Source organism: Gadus macrocephalus, chromosome 16, assembly GCF_031168955.1.
Source record: "Gadus macrocephalus chromosome 16, ASM3116895v1".
NCBI classification, from domain to species: domain Eukaryota; kingdom Metazoa; phylum Chordata; class Actinopteri; order Gadiformes; family Gadidae; genus Gadus; species Gadus macrocephalus.
Window position 1 is genome coordinate 13,755,715 of NC_082397.1, and position 19,290 is coordinate 13,775,004.

A 19,290-nucleotide genomic window follows, 5' to 3' on the forward strand; every position below is an offset into this window, starting at 1 on the left:
ACCTCTCACAAATATTTATTTAATAAATTGTTTCAAATAACCCTGCCTCGTTAAATCAATGAGCTTGGTGTTTTGCTTTCAAAAATAGGTTATAGAAGAAGTCTAAACTACAGAAAATAAAAACATCCAAGCTGCCTTTTAAGGATACCTTGGAATATCTGTCTATTTTTTAACCATCGGACCCTAGTTTACGACAAAAACAACACAATTTACGGCAGCTCCTTTGCCGCGTGGTTTTTAGAGCCATGTAAGTATGAGGGGGCGGTCGATAGCAACCACCATAGCAACCATGACGGTCAAGTGACTGGATGCAGCCCCGTTGAAAAAAACAGAATACCACCCTCAGGAGATTAATGATATTTAAATTATTATGACCATGAAGTCTTTATTTGCATGGGTTTACATTTCGTTCTGTGTAGCATGGAAAAATCGGAGAAACACTCCCATTCAGAATGCATTGGTTTACATTTCGTTCTTTGGAGCAAGGATATTTTTATTTATTTATTTATTTTCAGTTTTTGAGGGGGTATTTTTTCTGCAATAATCCAAAATCCAATGGAAAACCCCGTTGGCTTTTTGTCAAGGGAACCCAGGGCGACGCTTCCGGGTTGGCCAACATACGTCATCCCTCCACCACGCTATACTGTAAAAACACATGTTCAAGTGGAATGATAATGCATGAATTTATTCTTTATTCTGCCATAGTATTTATTTAAGTGGGGAGGGGGGGCATACAAGTATTTTGGCCATAGTGGATCCAGATCTGTTCCGGAGCATTTCACCACCTCGGGCAACAGCGCAGGGTTGCCAGGTCCTGCAAAAAACGTCCTGCCCACATACCGTTCAAAATCCACCCAAAATGTCCTAGAAGCAGCCCAAATAAAAAAGATATTCCACTTTGGCCAATGTTTTGAAAGTTATAATATTTGAGGGAATATAATATATGTTGTTGCTGGGTTTTGCGTATCATATGCACGCGAAATGGTCATTTGGCGTATGTACTGCACGCATTTTGAAAGTGTCAAACCGTGCGATCTGTACGCATATTGGTGAGACTGGGTCAAGTAGATGTCGAGTCACAACCTGACTTTATTTCGAGCATTTGACGACATGAAAACATAATTTTGGAATTGGAGTGTTGAAACTGAATAGACACTGCCAGCAAGCATTTCTGCATTTAACAAGTCTAATATGCGCCGGGTCACAACGTTACTTTATTTCAACCATTTGTCGGCCTGAAAACATATAGGCCTAGGGAAATGGTGATTTAGAGGACAGCTTGTTTGACACTTTTGTAACTGTGGCTCCCTCTCACTCCTTTCCACTGTGTATTTATATCGATTGAACGAGAGAGGATGTAACGATAACTCCACGAAAATAAAGGCTCGATGGCTATAATAATTTAAATATAATTAACTTATAAAGCGTGTTACAAGACACCGAGATTATCTGGCTGGCTGACTAAAAAGGCACTGTCTTTGGAACTTATAACACAGGAGGTCTGGCTCGCCGACGAAAAAGCATTGCGATCATAAAAGCGTGTCCATCTGACAAAAGCAGAAATCCGGTAATAAATGGATTCGATCCGACAACCTCCTGCCTATAGACCAAGCGTCTCTATCAAATGTGCCAAGGAAACCACACAGTTAGAAATGCATTTACTAATATATGTATCTAAATGACGCTACAACTATCGCCAAATGAGAGGAGAAATCCTCAAAGCAGATCTGTGTTGAACTGATTTGGTCTGCTTGTCTTGGTCAGCGATTGGGCGCAAACACTTCAAATGCATTGGCTGAGAGAAAAGAAGGGCGTAGGTTATTAGCATACTACAGAAACGGCGTATTTTACGGCGTTGTGATGTGCACAAAAGCACCGTATTTTACGCGCGTTTTGATGTTCAAAACGGCGCTTTTTACGCGCGCTCTTGAAAGGCTCATTTGCGGGCGTAAAAAGCGGCGCTTTTTTGCGCATGACGGCGTAAAATACACCGTTTTTCTGCATTTTACGGCGTATTTTACGGCGTAATGAAGGTGATACGCGTCTAAATGATGCCGCTTTCTGGCGGGGATGGCTTGCCATAACAGTACACCATGGCACATAAATGACACCACCCTATCCATGTGTTTTCCCTGCTCGCAACTTTTTCTCAGACAACTTGTTGCTTTACCTCTGTGCTTCTCAACATCAGCATATATTTACTATGGAAACACCATAACTTCACCACAGTAGCCTAGCATTTTCATTTGATGTAGCCTACCAGTGGACTGCTATGTTCACAATTTCGGAACAATGGGCTGTCGGACTAATGACTTTCTTGTTGTCGGAGTATAGGGCTATCATAATTCGGTATCTGGACCGCGCACCAATAGGCTAAAGGTGCGGCCACACCGGACGCGTATCTCGCATACTTTTTACGCGAGATACGCGCGTATAATGTTGCTTGACCATTTTGTGTCAAAAATGGTCGCATACGCGCAATACGCGCTATACGCCAAGCCAAGCAAAATACACACACACATTATTCACTGATCTTACCAGGAACGCCAATATCCTCTGCCACGTCGACCCACGCCCTCTCTGTTTTGTTCCTGTCCCTGTACGACACCATCGTGGTGTCGTACAGGACAGGACGGCCGCACACGGCGACGATGATATTTTGATCCACCTCCATTTCTGTTTGTGTAGTGTCTGTAGTGTTGATCAGCAGAGAAATAGTCCGCCAAGACGTTGAGGTTGCTTAGTAACCAGAGACTCTGTCCATGCAAGTGAACGGAGCGTTCCCTCTTCGTCATAACTATCAAACCAAACATCCTTCACATTCACCGAGCGAACATTATGAAAGTAAAATGCACATTTCTCGCTAGAAATGTTTCCATAAAAGCATTTAATGGCGTAACTATGTTACTATTTCCACACAGAATAAAGAAAGATGTCGGCCGTATGCTTCTGTCCAAGCTCACTACTCTCTGCCAGTGACGTTGGGTCAAGCTCAACGCTGATTGGGCTAATCGGCTAATCGTCATGCGTATGAGCATAAAAAGTTAAATTTTTTGAACTCTTGAGATGTACGCGATATACGCTCGTATAGCGCGTAAATATACGCGCCTCATACGCGCGTAAAATGTTGCTAATACGCAGTGGCGATTTTGGTTTGGAAACTCTGGTGGGGCCCATGCAGGAAAATATTATAACGCAATCCAGAAATACCACATATTACTACCATCACAAAAAAAACAGTAGCAAGTGACAGAGGGGACCAAAATTGCAGCTGAATAATGCCATCACTCAAACACGAATCTGACAACATATATTAGGCTATTATAGCAATAGCAATAGCACCACCAAATGGCAGCGTTCAAGATCTCACAATATCAAAACTCAAGAAAACAACAACGTGGCAACAATAAAAACACAACGGCGCACACCCTTTACACAGCAATCAATATACAAAGCCACCACTCACAATATACCAAAAAAAGAAGAAGTATGGTTTAAGTTGCATTAAGTTTGCAGGCCACCATACTGTACAATTAACAATGAATCTAGCCTGATAGAGTGGTTGCCTATTCAGACCTGGATAATCCTGGGTGAAAATGTAAGTAAGTTTGGGCTAAGATGGTAATTACCTGTGCTTTAAGGACAGTGCTGTCTGGTCTCCTTTGTGTGGCTGAGGTGAAACACAAGCATTTTTTTCCGCTTGAACAACTCCTGGTTGAACGATCTATTCTTGTCCTTTCCCTCTTGAATAATGATTAAATCCGTCCGGCGATGTGGTCCCAAACGTTTTATCTCCAACTTCTGTTCAAGTGCTAAATCTCACATGACAGATACTCAACACGATTCATCATTTAATGAATGAAACGTCCATTTGTTGTTATTTACTGTAACAGTAACTACGTTAGCCAGCTAGCAAGATCTGATCGGCTCCCGCCGTAAACCCCGCCCTTTCTACAAATCAGCCAATGAGAAGAGCCTTGGGGCACTAAACTTCTGGCCCCACCGCCGAAACAGAAGCGGGCGCTGCGCACGCGCTTGCTCGCGCAACAGCACCAGTTTTCTACACTGCAGCAGACGGGGCCATCTCGGCTGTGCCCCACCGAGCGGAAATGACGAGACGGAGCAACGAACTATTTCACACACAACTACTACACTACAACAATTGCGTTCATCAAATTAAAACTGCGGACATGTAATTAATTATTAACAATTAATTATTATTAACTTATGCTCAACGACATTTTTGAAAAAATAATGAAAAGTATAATCGTGCCCTGCACGGCAGCGTTCTCTGGTGGGGCCGTGCCCCACTGGCCCCTAATGCAAAGACGCCACTGCTAATACGCTAATACGCACGTAAACCAATGGTTCCCTATGGAAAAAATGGCGATTTCATACGCGAAGTACGCGAAGTACGCGAGATACGCGTCCGGTGTGGCCGCACCTTAACGGGCTAGCCCACCACTCAAACACACAACATTAGAGTGTAGGCTAACGGCTGGCTGTTTCAGAGTAGAGTAGGCTGAGGGCTAGCAACAACAGACTTGTCTTGTATTTACAATGCAAACGAACTTGGCCATAGAACATAGGTCCTAAGTCAAACATATTTTAGAGACGTTTTAATTCATGATCAGTAAGCTTACCGTAGGTCGTTGTATCGTATCGCCACCAGCATCACTGTCATCCACGGGAGCTGATGATGGCCCTGCCGTGGCAAACATTTCTGATATTTTGCCACATTTGGCAGCGTTGGCTTGAAGAGCAAGCCTCTTCTTCTCTCGCAGTTTCTCTGCACCCCCTTTTCTCTTTCTCTCCATTTTGGACTGGAGGATTCTCACGAAACGTGCGTTTCTGTGCACCGACCAAGCTAAAGGTAGAAGGTGTTTGGTGATATGATTGGACGAGCCCCTAGTCAGTAAAGAAGACAGCCAATGGGCCGCAGACTAGCGTGCGCGTGTCAAGAATGTCAAGGCCATGGGCCACGCTGAGTTTGTTTACCGTCCTAATGCATTATGTAGGCAGGTCCAAATCGAAAGGGGTTGGTGTTGGGTCAGCCCAGGGTATGTGATTGGGCCAGCCCAGTGTCAATAGGGCCGCTGATGAACTACTTTCGTGGGCCAGCCGGTCAGACCATTATATGGCAAAAAAAAAAAAATAATAAAAAATTCGGGACTATCGGCCCATATTGCACCTCGGCCCACCGGGCAAACGCCCGGTATGCCCGACGGCCTTCTATTTTATTGGTATTATTGTTTTTATTCTAATATTTTCACTTTAAGGATTTTGATATAATTGTTAATTTAGAACTATCATCATCACCCCTATTATTGTCTGTGTATTTGTTATGATCCTATGTTTACGTATTTTACTTTCATTCATCATAAACAGCTGCCATGTAGTGGCTATTAATAGTAATTATAAAACATCAATTGATTTCTTATATTATCACAGCAGATTTATGAGGTAGACCTAATTAATAATAACTTTACACTTTTATTTCAGGTGAAGGCTTTTTCACTAGGCTACCTTAACATATTTTTCTTGAAATCTCTGTCCCTCTCTTATCTGTTTGTGTAGGTGTGTGATACAATAATGGGACACACCAAGGAACGCCTTCACAGACCACCTCATCAGTGCCACCTTGCTGCAGGCCAAAGTATGGAGAGTACCACACCTCATTCCCTGAAGTTGCACTGAGCTCCACCTTAAAGGCATATCCAATGCTGAATTGAAGCAAGCTGAGGACGGAGCTGATTCTCATCTACGGGAAGGAGGAATTCAAGAACTGTTGTGGTGCTGTGGACCTTTTTCTGTTATTTATGGACAATAACCTGTCAGAGGTATTTTCAGAGACTGTCACACTACTAACAATTTTGATCACCACACCCATGTCCACTGCAGGGGCTGAGAGGTATTTTTCAACACTGAAGAGGGTCAAAACCTTCAACAGGAACACCATGACTCAGGACAGGCTGAATTCCTTAGCCATCCTATCCATGGAGAAAAAACTTGTGTTGGAGATGACCGACTTTAATCAGAAAGTCATTGACGAATTGCAAGTCAGAAAGATAAGAGGGCTAAATTTCTTTACAAGTAGTGGACACTGGTCTAGTTTTAAGTGTAATTCCGGCAAAAATTGATGTTTCGGCAAAAGAGTATCTGGAGGGCTTATTGATGGGTTTACATGCCAAAACAAAGACCCTGGGTTCAATTTTCGCCGGAGTTACACTTGTTAATCATAGCAGTTACAATTGTTAATCATTTGTCTACTTTTTTTTTTTTATATATATATTCTGCCCTAAAATTCTTCCTTTTCAATTTTGTGTGTTGTGTTCTGATTATGAGGTGCTATTTGACCCACAATATCAGAATAATAATAATTATAATAAATTAAATTTTTATAGCGCTTAATATGGTACTCTAAGACGCTTTACATATTGCCCTATCAAAACTATGTAAGACAGACTAGGAATAAAAGAAAAACAGAGGTTAAACATGAATAATAAGGTGGGAGTTAGGTGGGGAAGGCTAGTTTGAAAAGGTATGTTTTGAGGGCAGATTTGAAAAAAGAGAGGGTTGGAGAGACTTTGATGTGGGAGGGGAGTGAATTCCAAAGGGTGGGGGCAGCAACTGAGAAGGCCCGATCACCCCAAGTCCGTCGCTCAGTCCGTGGAACTTGTAGCAGGTTGGCAGAATTGGACCTGAGGAATCGGGAGGGGGCGTGTTGATGGAGGAGGTCAGCAAGGTAGGGGGGGGCTAGGCTGTTGAGGGCCTTGTAGGTGATGAGTAAGATTTTGTAGTTGATTCTGTGTTTAATTGGAAGCCAATGGATTTCGGACAGGTGTGATGTGTTCTCTGGAGCGGGTACCAGTGAGGAGGCGTGCAGCTGAGTTCTGGACATATTGAAGTTTTTTGAGGACTTTGTTGGTGGTGCCGTAGAGAAGACCATTGCAGTAGTCAAGCCTGGATGAAATTAAAGCGTGGATGAGTGTCGCAGCAGCGGTAGTTGACAGGTTGGGGCGGAGGCGGGCGATGTTTCGGAGGTGGAAAAAGGCAGTTTTGGTAATATGGTTAACATGGGGGAGGAAGGAGAGAGTGGGGTCCAGGATAACTCCAAGGTTACGGAATTTGGTGGAGGGGGTGATGGTGGAGCCGTCAATGTTAAGGGTGAAGTTCAGAGTGGAGTGAGTGAGGGTGTCAGGACCAATGATGAGGATTTCGGATTTGTTGGAGTTGAGTTTGAGAAAGCTGTTTTGCATCCAGGTCTTGATGTCAGTCAAACAGTTGGAGAGGGTTGAGAGGGTGGAAGGACTGATGGTTTTGGAGGGGAGGTAAAGCTAATAGAATAAAACCCATAGGTCAAATAGCAAGGTAGTCTGTAAATGCAGTGTAAGGTTGTACAGGCCCTCTAAGTCAGGATGTGTAGGCTATGAATCTGAATGAATTTTTAGGTAGTAACCATCCCCAAAATGCACCAGATTACAGTAGATCACATCTACCAAATTCAAAAATTTCTGGTGGAAAACCTCCATGCCTCCCCTGGCTGACTGCGTCCCACACACAAATTGATGATCACCAGCCGCCACTGTTTTCCAGGTATACTGCCCATAACCTAAAATCTGTCCCTATGTATTATGTTGACCTTGAGGTATGTTCCCAAGCTTTCCCTGGTTGATTGCAATCTTTCCTGTCTAGGGGGTTAGATGAGAGGTACTCACCGCAGGTCAACAGCATGGACCTAAAAAGAAAGGACCACAGCCATCGTAAACGAACAGCTCTCTCTCTGTGACATGCCGCACTGGCAACTCGTCTCGGTGGGGTGAACCGTCAGTCCAGGTGACCAGCCTGCGCATTGATTCCAGGCGTTCAGTTTTCCCGTGTATTTACAACCAAAAGTTCTCTCATAAGGTGCATTTCCATCCCCCTGATTTTATGCGAACTTTGAAGTATCTAATCAGTAAACGATGATGGAAACACCAAGATTCGCATAAAAATCCTCTAATTCGCAAAAAGGTTTATCCGCTCGCTTGAGGTGGTTTTTGAGAAATGCGAAAGAGAGTAAATTCGCAAAATGGGAGATGGAAACACACTTTTCGAAACAGCTGTGACGTAGCGAACTTTGAACACACAGGACTGACAGTCTTTCCGATTTCCGCATAACGACCGGCCATAGCAACCCTGCCGACATCAACGTGTAACGTCATCACCCTATTCCGCTCCAACCACTTGATGGAAACGCACGTAATTCGAATTACCTTTTTGCGAACTTTCTACAGATTCGCATCACCTTTTAGATGGAAACGCAGCTTTAGAAATGTTTTGACAGAATCCTTGCATCGTCTGTGTTAATCCCATAAAGTCATAAACTGTGTTCGAAATCATTCCCTATTACGTATATCATGCACTATATAGGGTGCTCACCATTTTGTCAGTGGTGTTCGAATTCTCAGTGGTTAACCCTTATAAGGTGTTCTGGTCTGTGGGACCCGTTTTCAGTTTTTAGCTTAATTTCATTCACTATAATATAGTGGACAATAAAAATCTCCAAAACTTGAGTGAACATAAGATGCTCCCTACATGTTGCTCCCGTATACCGCAGTGCAATGCGATCGTGTTTTTTAAAAGCAATTTACTGATGCAAATGACGTTTTAGAAATGTTTAGCTTAGTGTCCGAATTCTCGTTTGTTCATTCCCTATATAGTTCATTGTATCATAAACACTATATCGGGAATATTGAGTGAGTAGTAGGGAACGATTTCGAAAACAGCTAGAGGCTGTTTCCCAATGTCAAGGAAGCATGCTCAACGGCCGCCCTTTTAAGGACGCTACGTCATAGAACACCTAAAGCACTGTTCCAATGTTGAGGACACTCGAAAGCCGCACCATTTTTGCGTCCTTTGTTTTTGAGAATTCCGAGATTTTTCGAGGATGCATCACTGCATCCTAGACGAGCCAAAACTACCCACAATCCTCTGCGTTCACTGGGCGGGTTCTTGAAAATGTCAGAGCAGTACACGTTCAAATGAAGTGAAGTTATATTAGTTTTCAGAAATATTTTGTGCCGTATTGCTTTTTATAGATTCATCATGTTAATGCAAATAATCAAGCCTAAAGAGCTGTTCCACTTTTCAAACGTTTTTGCAACTTAATGATACGTTGCTATATTTTGCATGGACGTAGCTGGTGTTAAACACCACTGTCACCAATGTCAATTTACTCGCTCACAAGATTACATTATTTATGTATACCTATTTATGTTTGTGTTGAATCGTTTTTTTTAGGGTCAGCCCAGCAAACTGAGGCTTTTGTGCGCAGGGTGGCGCGCAAACATTTGTTTACCGGTGGAAGGGATAGTGCCACTATCCAATGTTGTAAAATTAATGCACAACCGATCATTTGCAATGTTTGTAATTTTTAATGAACGTATATAATTGTATTTTATATGATATACTTATGTGTTCAAACCACTGGTAGATTGTAGGCATATATGAATGAATGAATCAGATCAGTTAAATAATATATCCAAATAAATACATGTTTATCATCTCTTTCTTTGTCTTTTCCCCCCTGCATAATAGTAATCAACCGTACTGTAAATGTGATGCATGAATTAAGTTCTCAGACAATTTCACTTAGTTTTATAAAAATTTAATGGATTTTCCTTTTAATAAAGACGATTCTATCAACCGCAACAAAGCTTTTGTGACTTCCCCAAAGAGGCTCCATGCGAAGGAGACATGACCGCATTCATAACAGACAAAAGTCAAATAAATATCGATCAGCTTGATTGCTGCCATGTTTTATTCATAAGCGCACATGTGTTTACAAGCGGACACGCAGTATTAAAAAGCGGAAGCGCTTCCACACTACCAAGTCGTTCCAAAGTCTGAACGTTACAAACGCTAGGAAGCACTCGAGCTAGCTAGTCTCATCCCCATAGGACGCGACTAGCAAGGACGCGTCCTGGCAAAAAATTTTTTACATCCAGACATTTTTGAAAATGTTACATCCAGTTTGTTTGATACTGTCTCGATCGTACGATCAACAGACCGTTCAACATCAACAGCCATATGCCTCATGTTAGATAAACAGTTTTGATTGGATGGTCTATCACGTACCGGGCCGAAACCTTTTGTATGGGAGGTGAGCCAGACCTTTTCTGCTGAGTAAATTTAACGAACTTGCGTGATCTGGGCCCCGTTTCCCGATGTCGATGGATCTTCGCTCGTAAGATCATTCTCCCGATGGATCTTTCGAACCATCGATAATTTCTTTGTCGCGTTTCCCGAAACTCCTCTTAACGTGAACGTGCATTCGCTGCACTCACAACGTCGTAGGATTGTAACTGTCTACTGACACGGTGCTGAAATGGGCTCCGTAGGAGGGGGAGACGCAGGAATGTCGCAGGAAAATTGTGTTAAAAAGGGTTAAAATATCTCCCCATCAAGGACAACAGCAGAGTAGCCTACGAAAAAAATAGACTGCAATTATATGAATGCTAAAGACATTAAAACACAATTGATTAGGCTTAAGCCGACATATATCAGTCCTAATCCTGAATGCACTTTGCGTTTCACGGCATTTTCCCCCCTGAAATAATTCCATATGACAAAAAAATTAAAATAGCTTGTGTGACAACTACATTTATCTTAATGGGCTGATTTCTGAAACATGCTTTGCGCAGCAAAGAGAGCCGACTTAATCTGATTCCGCATAAAGTTTCCTTGATTGATCATTTGATGTGTGCTAGCGCTCCGTGCGCAAGAGGGAGAGGAAAAGAGAGAGAGAGAGAGAGAGAGAGAGAGAGAGAGAGAGAGAGAGAGAGAGAGAGAGAGAGAGAGAGAGAGAGAGAGAGAGAGAGAGAGAGAGAGAGAGAGAGAGAGAGAGAGAGAGAGAGAGAGAGAGAGAGAGAGAGAGACGTGCCGAGGCGTCCCCGGAGTCGCCTGGTTGCGATCAATGGCCGAATGCGGGACAACTTTGACCCCCTCGAGGTCTACACTGACTCGGCAGTCATACAGCGCTACAGGCTGCCCAGGGAGGCCATCAGACAGCTGCTTGGGGCGATCAGGCAAGACCTCAGACGTGCTACAAGGAGGCGCTCCTTGAACATCTTTATTGATAAATTAATTAATAATCTTTATTAATCACCAAACTAAGAACATAAAGGCGCAATGCGTTTTAATAAAACGCATCCAATACACGCAATGTCCGATGGTGACGCCACTGAGGCTATAGCTGACGATGCTCTTAGCGTCCTACGAGTACCTACGAGTACCCCTGGAGTAGGCCTACTCGTTAGCTCCGAGCGTTTTCAAGACGTTCGTTACCAACGATGCTTTCGGGAAACGCGGTGAAAACTCTACGATGCCCTTTCGACGCACTTCACGATCCACTTTGGCTAACGACGCTTTCGGGAAACGAGGCCCTGTCCAATAGGCTGATAGATGGCAATAGTGCTGTACAAAGACAGTAATGCCTGCTTGTGTCTTTGTGCTTATGAAAAACAAAACAAGTTTTGCAATGACAAAAAAAACGGACACAAGGGCAATGAAAATAAACCTCTTGTTTATTTAAGTATTTACTACGTTTCCAATCCTTTTTACAGCATGAAAGCTTGTAACAATACGGATTACTATTATTCTGAAAAATGATCATAATCATAATAATCACTGGTTTAAAAAAACAAACATTGAAATGTGTGTTCGCTTATTTGCCAATACCCCCTCTCCCCAGCAAAAATACTAAAATATATATTTTAATACTTAGTACTGTCCTGTAAAAATGCAATAGGCCAGCATCCCATAAGAGAATGTCCCACAACTGAATCTATTATGCCTGAAATCTAGTGTTTTGTTTCTAGACAGTAAAAAAAAAGGAGCAGGAGCATGATTGGATTTAATATACGCTTTGACGTTTTAAGCCATTGAATCATCCAAAAAATGTTTTTCATGAATCAATTCAATCAAGTGCCACAACTGTAATGAATAAGAGGGCTAAAGACTCAAACCTGCTCCAGACCGTCCATATGTACATGTGTTCACATATTTACATATTCCTATGCCAACATGATGGTTTTCATACAATATCTCAAATAAAAATGTCCAGGCTCAAGAAGTTTTAACCTGTGTAAAGACTTAAGGAAAGCAACTTCAGTTCAGCGATGTTAGCTAGAAACACTGCTAAACAAAATGTGAATGAGTAAAATCAATAAATAATCACTAACACTGTTTACATGTGTATCAATTACGGTAACCAAAATGTCTCTTCGGCTGTCTTCATGGATAGTTTTGAGTGAGCTCAATATTTAACAAGCTCTTTGTTTTAAAATCTTCCATGGAAAATTAATTTAAGAATAAGGATCTTGAGGAGCTATTTGGAAAATAGCTCCCCAAGATCCTTCAAAAATGGCTAAAATGTATTTACTGATCATTACTGATTGTGTTGTTTATGTACAAAAAAAACTTTTAAATTTGGCTTGCATTTCATGATTGGTACTTATTTGTACTCTTGTACTATTTACAACCTCTAGACTCCCACAGGGAATAGTATCTATATTACATATTACATATTACAAAAACTAACTAAACGTGTTTGAGAATATGCATAGATGTGTGTGTGTGTGTGTGTGTGTTAGTGTGTATGTGTGTGTGTGTATGTGCGTGTGTGAGAGTGACCTGAAGTGGGCATGAGCGAGGGCTACAATTTGTGTATGTGGTTTACATTTTTCACTTGGAAGAACCGATACATTAAGACATCCCCCGAGTAAACCTCTACATGCCTTGCAATCATCCCCGTCCTTTCCTCCTGTATGGGTTAAAGATGACTAACTAATCACAATGTTGCACTGACGGCCATTTCAAGATGGCCACTTATTCAACCCACCTTCCCATCAAAATGGGTTTATAAAATGATTATAATAAATTATAATAATTTATAAAGCAACAGAACGGCAGGTGCCCAGCAAGCCTTCCGGTGGTTCCATGATTGTGTAAGAAAATAACCAAACTCTATTAGAAAAAGAGTCAAATAGATTTGTGTTATGGTATGATATCATTTCCCAAGGCGAACCAGGGTCAGTCAAATGAACGCTGAGGAGGATTTAGGTCTCTCCTTTCAGTGACTTGGTTTAGTGTTGACCTTAATGGACTCGAGTCCCTTCAAGTTGTCCATTGATCGTGAGGTTATCCTCAGTGAGGTAGCGTTTGGGTACAGCATCCCTCTGTTCACCTGCGGGCACACAATGAGAACAAAGACTGAATCAAAATGGGAAACCTCCAGGGTTGGAAATACAATATTCTTGCAGGACAACGCTTATCGCGTTGTCCTGCTTACTACAGTGAGGGATTGTATAATTTAATTAATTAATTAATTAAGGGCGCCACCAGAGGGCGCCCACGACACATTTGCCGCCATAGGCGATTGCCTAGGTCCTTTTATTTTCTTCCTCCATCGGCCCCTGACGGCGTCTGGGCCCCGGTGCAGTGCACCGGTTGCACCGTAGATATTTACGCCAATGGCCAAGTGGAAGTTACGGTTACATAATTCAATAAGTTGCAGAATGCAAGGGAGTAGACAGGATCTTTTGTGCTCACGTGGGAGCCTTCAGGTTGCTGAACAACACGCGGCCAGGCACTTACGCAGGAAAGAAAAATACAATGTAAATAGACGTCGGAAGAGAAAAGGGTAGTATTATGGGATGTACCTCCTTGAGACTCCTGAGAGTGAGGAGAAGGGATTCCCGCCAAAAAGAGAGTTCCGTTGCTCCTGAGTGGATGCCTTGGTTTCCACGGTGACAGGTCTGTTCTCTGTAATCTGGGCCACTTGAAATCTGTTCAGTAAAAAATCAGGACGTAAAGAATTGAAGGACTACGGGAGGTAGTTTTCATGCGTGTGTCTTTAACACAAGCTGTTTGCATTTGTGAGGGTCTAAGTGTGTGCCTTTCTTTTCAGTGTGTATGTTGGGCTGGGCCTCCCTATGCCTCACCTTCCCACAGAGAGCACCGTGGGCTCTCCCTCTTTCTTCTTCTCCTTGCCTCCCTCAAAGCTCTCCCCCACCTTCTGCGGTGTCGCCTTTGGCACGGCGGCCTGGGGCCTCGGCTCGTCCGCGCACACTCCCCCCAGCAGGGGGCTCTTCTGGGTGTCGGCGCCCGCGTCCAGGTAGGGCAGGATCAGGCTCTGTGGGGGCTTCAGGGGGTGGTCTTTGAGAGCCTCCAGCGGGGGGATCAGGATGGCAGGCCACTTCCTCTGGGCGCAGCGGGAGCAGCGGTAGCCGTGCCTTGGGAACAGGCCGGACAGGCCCGAGATGGTGTGCAGGTGGGACTGGTGGGGGCACAGCCGGGGCAGGGAGCGGAACTGAGCCAAAGGGGAGAGCTTGGGGAACCTGCAGGACCGTGCAGGAAGAGGGAGAGAGGAGAGGGAAGAAAGCGTTGCCGTGGTGAATACAATAGATTGACATTTAATGAAGTATCTAGTGTTTTTCTCGTGGACGACGACATTGTGTGTCTCGCCTCAATTGCAGCTTGACAACATGCAGTTTGTGTTACGCACGAGACTCCCGGCTCAAAGCTTCCATGGCTGCCCATTGTCTTTTTGTCTCCGCTAAAACAACCGAGCCAGAGAGATGAATGCAACTGTGGGTCCCAGCTCTTATGCTAGCTGGTGAATAACCACCAATGACCCATGATAACCTCCGTTAGCGTGTGCGTGTGTGTGTTTGTGTGTGCATGCTTGCGTGTCTGTGTGTGTGAGAGAGAGTATGAGTGAGTGAGTAAGAATGAGAGAGAATGTATGTTTGTTTAGAATGTTGTAGAACTCCAAAAGCCCATTGGCTCCAGTACGCTATTGAGCTGCTGGTGGTCATGACCAATTTTGTTTTTGTTTTTTATTTCCAGCAAATGTTTGTTCTTTAACATTCCCTCCCTCTACCTTCTTACTTATTTCATTATTTATGAATAAATGATAATTAAATTAATATTACAAATGATGACCCACAGCTTCTATCAATGATAATTTAACACGGATGCTACTGCTGTTGAGCCATATTCGTGGTCAAAAGAGACAGAATATGGATTAATGCTTTACTGTCACTGTAGCCACAGAGAGGGTTCGCCGTCCTAGAGATCACATGGAACTGTTGCGCAGACAAGCGACAATCTGTGGGCTTTGTGAGCATCACTGAGCCACTGAGCTGTGGCTGACTGCTGCGTGTCAGGAGACAGCAGCGCTGGCCAAACAGAACTGACTCACTGGGTTCACTATTCAGCACTTTTCACAAGCTTTACTGAGGCTGAGGAAGAGACTGCAGTCATTGCCTTCTCTTTGCATTGTTTGCAAATATAAGACTTTTGCAATATAGGAATATGCTATTTTGTATTTTGGCAAACGTACCACCCACTCATTGTTTATTAGTAGTGAAAGAACAGACAGTGGGTGGTAAGTTAGGAATTCAATCATTAGAATTTAGCATGGCTTATCTCTCTTATTCAGTCGACAGAGCTTCTTGCTAATTTCAATGTCACCATGACTTTACGAATCAGAGACAGGGGAATCCCTTCAATATTTCACCTATTGTCTAAAAAAGTCACTTCTTTAGTTTGACCTCAGGAAGCATGACTCGGCAGTATGATTGTCGTCTAGTGGGGTGCGTAATGTGTGTTTGTGTGTGTGTGTGTGTGTGTGTGTGTGTGTGTGTGTGTGTGTGTGTGTGTGTGTGTGTGTGTGTGTGTGTGTGTGTGTGTGTGTGTGTGTGTGTGTGCTCCTACTTGATTGATGAGCTCTTGTTCATGGCCATCTGACTGGTTTCATATTCCAGCAAAAGTTCCTCAAGTGCAGCAGCATTTTCTAAAAAACACACACACAGCCAAATTAAACTAAATACTATGAATAGTAGAATAATAGATTAATCACATATCAAAAGAAAAAGTGGTCTTACAAGGGTTTATTTCCACTGTCATACTGGTATCTCATGAATACATAAGAGGAAGGGAACCCCATATGTTGTACTGTTTTAAATGGTATTAATAATCCAAAGCCTTCGAAATCGTGCAGTCATGCATAGTTGTTGACATGCTGTAGAAAACAGGTTTGTCGTTGGCTGGAAGGGGTAGATGGAGTTCCCCACGCATATGACTGATTTTTTAATAATGGTCGCCTGCCGGGATGCCCGACATAAACACTGAAAGTAATACCGTGGGAACTTAAGACGTGGGAAAAGGCCCATTCTGTGTACCTCCTGGCGGGCTCCATGTAGCAATTTGATTACATGGTTGTAAGGACGTGGCAAGAAGTCTGTCCAGATTTCTGTCAACACACCTATGCAATCCAATCAGAGCACACCTTTATCGCACCGTTTTCGATTTGTAGTTGCGCAATGTGAAATTTGCATTATCGGTATTGAGTCGATATATCGTGCACCGCTGCTCAGTATTGAGCGTGACGCGTCGCTTGGCTTAGGCTATTGTCAAGGTTTTTTTGTTTTCCTCCTCCATTCTGTATGGGTACCTTCCACCAGACGGCTCAGTGCTAAAAAAAGACTGCAACGTCAGTAGTGTCAATAGCAGAGGCCTACCTTTCTTCTCAGTGATGAGGCGTACCAGGACACTGATGGTGTCCTCGTTGGGGTCGTCCGGTATGTATGGACAGCCATGGGCTACAGAGAGAAAGAGATGGGGAGAGGAAGAGGGAGGGGGGGGGGGGGAGGATTAAGACAGAGAGTGTAAAGAGATTAAGGGAAAAAGGAGAATGGGAGGGGACACAAACAGAAGAAGAAATTAAGTTTCAAAAGGTTTTAATATGTTAAGCTCTGAGACTTAGCAACGAAATGTACTATATAATGCTATACAATACTTGTGCTTACTCTTTCACATGTGCAAGACAAAGGGAGGACATGGAGGGTACACATCAATCAGACTATAAAGGGCCCCTCTAACTGCAGCAGGAATAATCCGGAGTGTGCATGAGTAAAAACCAGAAATGTGTCCCTCTGGTAACCCTCCATGCATCCCATAATAGCCCCAGCGAGGCAGACAGGGCAGAGGGTGCATGTGTGTGTGAGGGGGGCAGTTGCAGAGAGGGGCTCATCATGCTCCAGTCAGCACTGTTGTGTGTGTGTGTGTATGTGTGTGGATTAACAGGGGTTCCTGTGTAAACCTAGTGGTATGTCAATGTGACTATGCGTCCATAGTTACTTTGGTTCCAGACCGGAGAATGCGTCTTTGGATGCACAGGTCTGTGTGTGTGTGTGTGTGTGTGTGTGTGTGTGTGTGTGTGTGTGTGTGTGTGTGTGTGTGTGTGTGTGTGTGTGTGTGTGTGTGTGTGTGTGTGTGTGTGTGTGTGTGTGTGTGTCTGTCTGTGTGTGTGTGTGTGTGTGTGTGTGTGTGTGTGTGCGTGCGTGCGTGCGTGCGTGCGTGCGTGCGTGCGTGCGTGCGTGCGTGCGTGCGTGCGTGCGTGCGTATGAAAGCATGTACGTCAGCATGCAACATATATCTATGTCTTTCCACATGAAAAAAAGTAAGGCTGTTGTTGGGCCCTTAACAAAAGTCTCTGTCTCCACGACAGCCGTTGCTATGCGCGGACAGCAATGTTAAGTTGTCCTGTGACATTCTGACATTCCCATTCATTTATACTTTGGCCAAATGTGTGTGTAATAACGACAGCCCCTATTCCAATGCAAATAGACCCTGAGTCTTGGTTTCAGGTCTGCTCAACCAGGTCATTCCAGTTTGGATACCACAAAGAAACCCACACAGGTTTAAAATGCACAGAATCTGTATAGCTAGACATTCGACAGAAAACATTGAGCATTTAAAGTTCTGTCGCCTACGGGATTTCTAGATGTCTCCCTATTGTATCCATAATGTCTGCAGTTTACATGAAGGTGTCCTTGGGCCAGACGCCTCCCAGCTACCTGCTCCTTAATGACCTATGCCTTAAGGTGCTTACGAACACACAATGCGATTCTTCCTCGGCGGCGCCATGTTTGCTGCGTTCTGAACCAAAACAAAAGCAGCGTGTGTGTGACGTCATGACGCATTTGCCGCGACCGGAACCGATAAGCGGAATCGTTAAGCAGGCTTGCTAATGATTCCAAGGAATCGGTCGACTCGGAACCGGTTCTGAACAAGAACCGGTTCTCGATTCCCATCCCTAATTCCAATGCAAATAGACCCTGAGTCTTGGTTTCAGGTCTGCTCAACCAGGTCATTCCAGTTTGGATACCACAAAGAAACCCACACAGGTTTAAAATGCACAGAATCTGTATAGCTAGACATTCGACAGAAAACATTGAGCATTTAAAGTTCTGTCGCCTACGGGATTTCTAGATGTCTCCCTATTGTATACCACCTAATGATTCTCTGACGTAGAACTTCCTGCCAGACATGAGTTGTGTTCTGTCGCATTTCCTTTCCCCTGCGTAGGAAATGTAATGGGCCAATCCCACGGGGCTATCTGCAGGCCTGCTGCTGTAGTGTGAGGTTATGCTGCAGCCCCGCCATACTCCAACCTCAGGTTCCCCTTCAGTGGAGACCATGAGGATGAGAAAGTGCAGTGGTGGGAAGCTTTGTCTGTAACGTTGCAGTCACACTGTGTTAGGATGTTTTCTACTCCCCGGCGGAAGGCACTGGCCCCATCCATAATGTCTGCAGTTTACATGAAGGTGTCCTTGGGGCCAGACGCCTCCCAGCTACCTGCTCCTTAATGACCTATGCCTTAAGGTGCTTACGATGGGTGCAAAAGCCGTTCAGCTAAATGACTACACGGTTAAATGTTGAATGACTTCCGACACCTAACGTACCAACAGCGCATTGCAACAGGGACCGTTATGTAATACAACAACAAAGAGAGAGCAAGAGAGGGACAGAGAGAGAGGAGAGAGAGAGAGAGAGAGAGAGAGAGAGAGAGAGGAGGAGAGAGAGAGAGAGAGAGAGAGAGAGGAGATAGGGAGAGAGAGAGAGAGAGAGAGAGAGAGAGAGAGAGAGAGAGAGAGAGAGGAGATAGGGAGAGGAGAGGAGTGAAAAGAGTAACAGTTGTAAATTATATTATTTATTTATTTTGTACCCAATACCAATTTGGATATGGCACACTATCATCCTTGATATTTGCTAACTCTGCTACTCTATCTCTGAACCACTGCATCAGCTTCTTCCTGCCATAGAGGGGTTGAGGAGACGAGGAGAGGTGGGAGGGGTAGTAACCACTGTGTGGGTGAAGGGGGTCCCGACTCCAGAGTAGACTGGACCGACTGTGGCTTACAGTAGCAGCAGTTGCCGCAGTCTCTGCATCAATGTTTT

At 43.9% G+C, this 19,290-nt stretch overlaps 1 protein-coding gene across 3 annotated transcripts in view; it reads right to left on the minus strand.

Annotated features, from left to right (window-relative positions):
* Positions 1-11,546: 11,546 nt before the first annotated feature.
* Positions 11,547-19,290, minus strand: part of relt (RELT TNF receptor) — a 22,434-nt gene continuing 14,690 nt past the window's right edge. For all 3 annotated transcript variants that reach the window (XM_060075493.1, XM_060075492.1, XM_060075494.1), the window contains 5 exons: positions 16,569-16,649; positions 15,763-15,841; positions 13,986-14,381; positions 13,704-13,829; positions 11,547-13,228 (listed from right to left, as the gene is read on the minus strand). In XM_060075493.1, coding sequence (XP_059931476.1) covers positions 13,225-13,228; positions 13,704-13,829; positions 13,986-14,381; positions 15,763-15,841; positions 16,569-16,649 — 686 coding nt within the window. In that variant the 3' untranslated portion in view covers positions 11,547-13,224. The remainder of the gene's footprint in view (positions 13,229-13,703; positions 13,830-13,985; positions 14,382-15,762; positions 15,842-16,568; positions 16,650-19,290) is intronic.